General features: G+C 52.7%; 1 protein-coding gene across 1 annotated transcript; it reads right to left on the reverse strand.

Annotated features, from left to right (window-relative positions):
* Positions 1-1,430: 1,430 nt before the first annotated feature.
* Positions 1,431-3,271, reverse strand: LOC101984650. Its single transcript, XM_005372327.2, has one exon. It carries the CDS (start codon positions 3,132-3,134, stop codon positions 1,431-1,433), a length of 1,704 nt encoding a protein of 567 aa, XP_005372384.1. The 5' UTR covers positions 3,135-3,271.
* Positions 3,272-3,483: the final 212 nt, after the last annotated feature.

Raw genomic sequence — 3,483 nt, forward strand, 5'->3', positions numbered from 1 at the left:
CAGTGGCCAGAACATTCTGTAGGCACTGAGATTACACGTGTGTGCAACCACACGCAGTCAGTGGCCAGAACATTCTGTAGGCACTGAGATTACATGTGTGTGCAAACACACGCAGCCAGTGGCCAGGGTATTCTGTGGTACAGATCCAAAACTGACAAGCATGCTCAGGATTGAATAAAGCCTTTACCTAATAAAAAAAAACAAAAACAAAAAACAAAAAAACCCCAAAGTCAGCAGAGTTGGAACTCCTTCCCAGGGCCGCCTGTGTCCTGCAAGGGATCCGCACTTCTTTTTTAAGTATGCAGATGAGCAAATCATCTTCAGTACTGGACAGCTCTGACAGACAACCTGGCCCTCGGGCCTAGAGAGTGAATAGCCACACTCCTGCTGACGGGGTACCCTTAAACCTGGTTTGGATCTTCCCCAAGCACTCTGCAGTAATTTTACTTTCCAGGTCCTTTCCCAAAGGCCCTATGATCTAGATGTCTCTGGACAGCAAAGGTCAAAAACAGATATTTGCCAGGTATGGAAGTGTGGTAGCACCTGGGGCTGTGACCTTGAGGCCAGACTGGGCTATGGAGCAAGACCTCATCTCAGTAAATTTATAACAGCTAGTCTACAGGCTGCCCTGGCTTCTGCTTGCAAACCCAACTAGTTGTGCAACCATTCATCCGCTGGCCCTCTCCAGGACTTAGCAGGAGGAAACATTTCCTAAGGGGTAACTCCCTGTCCCAAGCACCAATTCACAGCTGTGGCATAGTCTAGGAACATGTGCAAAGAACAATTTATAATATATACACATAGACACACTTCTGTCTTTAGCTATGTAAGGAAATATCACTGAGTGTTCTTATAAAGTAAGATTTGCATAGTGAAGTAAAAATAGCCTGGATGCTTGACAGGATGTGAAAAGAACACAGCTGTGTGCTGACTCGATCCATGAGCTGCTTGGAGCTCTACCCTAAAAATACGTACAATGGCCATCATTAAAATCTCTTGGAAGAAGCATAATCCTGGGCTTGACAGGTACCGAGCTGCGCATTTCTAATTCATTCCTAGGAAATAAAAGACTCAAGACACGTAATGTTCCCTGTCACAAAGAGCTGCATCTGCAAGGACCCAATTTAAAATACACAGATGATACGAGTTATAACATTGTTTCAAAGTGTGAGAACTTTGAGACACTCGAATGGTTGCATTCATTCCTTACCTCCAGAACCTAGCAGTGCACAGGAGACACTCAGCAAATATCTCTTCAATAAGTAAATGCCACACTAACGAATCCTATTCATTGGCAATTCAATTTAAGGGAGCTAGAGTTTCCCTTTCAGGGGAAGTGTGGTGCTGGGGATCAAACCCGGGACCTTGTACCTGCCAAGTAAGCACCTACCACAGAGGCGCGTGAGAAAGTACTCCACAATTAAATTAATTCAACAACTTCTAACTCGGCAAAAATTCAACGAGATTACTCGGCACACACAGAACCAGTAGCCTTCGGAAATCCCTGGGAAAGTGGCTGAGCAATACTGAAGCAGCTCTCCTGACACTGGCACCAACCAGAGGGACTCCACCTCGACCCTTACCTCCTCCTTCCTCTCTTCCGGATTGGCGGCCCTATCGAGAGTTGCGGGCAAACAGCTGTCACTACTTTCTCCTCCCTCACCACCAGCCGCGGTGCGTCCGGCATCCTGGAGGGACACGGGTTCTGGCTGCCTGTGGGCAGCATCCTCAGTCCTTTCTTCACTGTCTGCTGAGCTGAGGGACAGCACGCTTAGGCTGGGGTATTTAGTACTCCCTGGGCTCTGAGGGCTTTGGGGTTTGGGCGTGGTGGGCCTCGGAGGGGTGGGAAGCTGTACAGGGTCCAAGGGAAGCTGGCTGCCAGCAGTTGCCTCACTGGAGGCTTGGCTCGACCCCTCTGGGTCTGTGAGACTTGGTGATGGGCTACTGGCACTAGGTTCATCATTTCCCAGGGCCTGCACGCTTTTGGCTTCCAGGGGAAAGACTGCAGTGTCCACATCCAGGTGGGGTCCTTGAGCTACGATGGGCGTGGCCGCGCATGGTGCAGGGATACAGGGTGTGGATAAAGGGCCACCACGCCTGGTATCTGGCTCCGCGCTGCTGCTGGTGCGGCGTGAGTAGTCATCGTGGAGCCTGCTGCGTGACTCCAGTGGCGGGTTCACATCCCCTGGGCCAGGGCCTGGGCTAGGAGCCATACTCCTAGAGGCCTCCCTCTTCCAGGCTGCATCCTTGACGGTGCTCACCAGTCTTAAAACCCTGTCGAAGTCCTTGGCCCTGATGGGGCTCCTCCAGCGTCTGGTCCTTCTCTGGGAGCCACCTGGCTTCTCGGAGTCAGTGGATGAGCTGCTCAGGGTCCTGGGGGGAACCTGCCTGTCGCCTGTCAGTTCCGTGAGGTTGGACGCAGACTTGCGCTTGAAGGAGCTCTTCAGGATGCTCAAGTTGTCGATGCTCTTGCTTCTGCGCGGCAGAGGGATGGGCTCAAGGTCGCTCACATGGATCTCGCACAGGGTGGGCTCCAGTGCTGCCTGCCGCCCCAGGTCCAGCAGGCTGATGCGCCCCAGGCCATAGGCTCTGCGAATGCTGCGTGAGCGGTGCGTGCTCCTCTGGAAGGCATCCTCTGTGTCCTCAGGGTCCGAGCAGTCGGACCCGGTCCCATCCCCTGCAGGCCCCAAGGATGGACACCTGCCCAGGCCCTTTCCCAGGATGCCGATGGTGCCATTGGGAGCAGCCCTTCCCGGGTCTCCTGCTGGCCCTTCCTTGGAAACATCTGCCCCCTCCCGGTTCTGAATTCCTTGTAGGACAGAGGATTTCAGTCTTTTAAAAGATCCCATTTTACGGAAGGAGGCCAGGGCATTCCACGTGGAAGAATTCCCCACGAGGACCACCGAGCGGGGCCTCTCAGGGTTGGCATTCATCCTCTTCCGATTCCCCGAGAAAAGACGCACCAGCTTGGAAGGGCTGAGCCTGGTTTCCGCGGCTTCCGGGTCACTGCTTGGGCTGCTTTTGCAGCTTCCATTCTGACATGCTGAGGATGTCACCATTTTGGGGGCCTTCAGGTTGGAGGCTGAAGAAGTGGCCGTGGCACCCTGCCCATGGCCGTTCTGAGCTGTTGTCATGTTCTTGGGGTGGACAGCCTGGTTCAGACCCCCGTTCACGCCTGTGACCAGAGGCCCCAGCTCCAGACCTTCATCTCCAAGGATGCCAGCCTGGCTGTCACATCTGCTGTGTACATCTGGATCCGTAGTCGCAGCTACTGCCTGCAGCACAAAACAAAGCCTGCATTTAACCATTGTCCCCAAGGAGGCGCCTCTACAGAGGCTGATCGTTCAACCTAACAACTGCTAATGGAAGAAAAAGGAAGGGCCCAGGACAAGACTGATGAATTCAGAATTACTTTAAAATTTACTTTTCATCACAGCAAGAATGGAAGGAATGCAAATATATATAGTCCTAACACGAGGAATG

Source organism: Microtus ochrogaster, unplaced genomic scaffold, assembly GCF_000317375.1.
Source record: "Microtus ochrogaster isolate Prairie Vole_2 unplaced genomic scaffold, MicOch1.0 UNK1550, whole genome shotgun sequence".
Lineage (NCBI taxonomy): Eukaryota > Metazoa > Chordata > Mammalia > Rodentia > Cricetidae > Microtus > Microtus ochrogaster.

Excerpts from the sequence above, each read along its gene's own strand:
- LOC101984650 (XM_005372327.2), bottom strand. The coding sequence starts at position 3,134 with ATGACAACAGCTCAGAACGGCCATGGGCAGGGTGCCACGGCCACTTCT.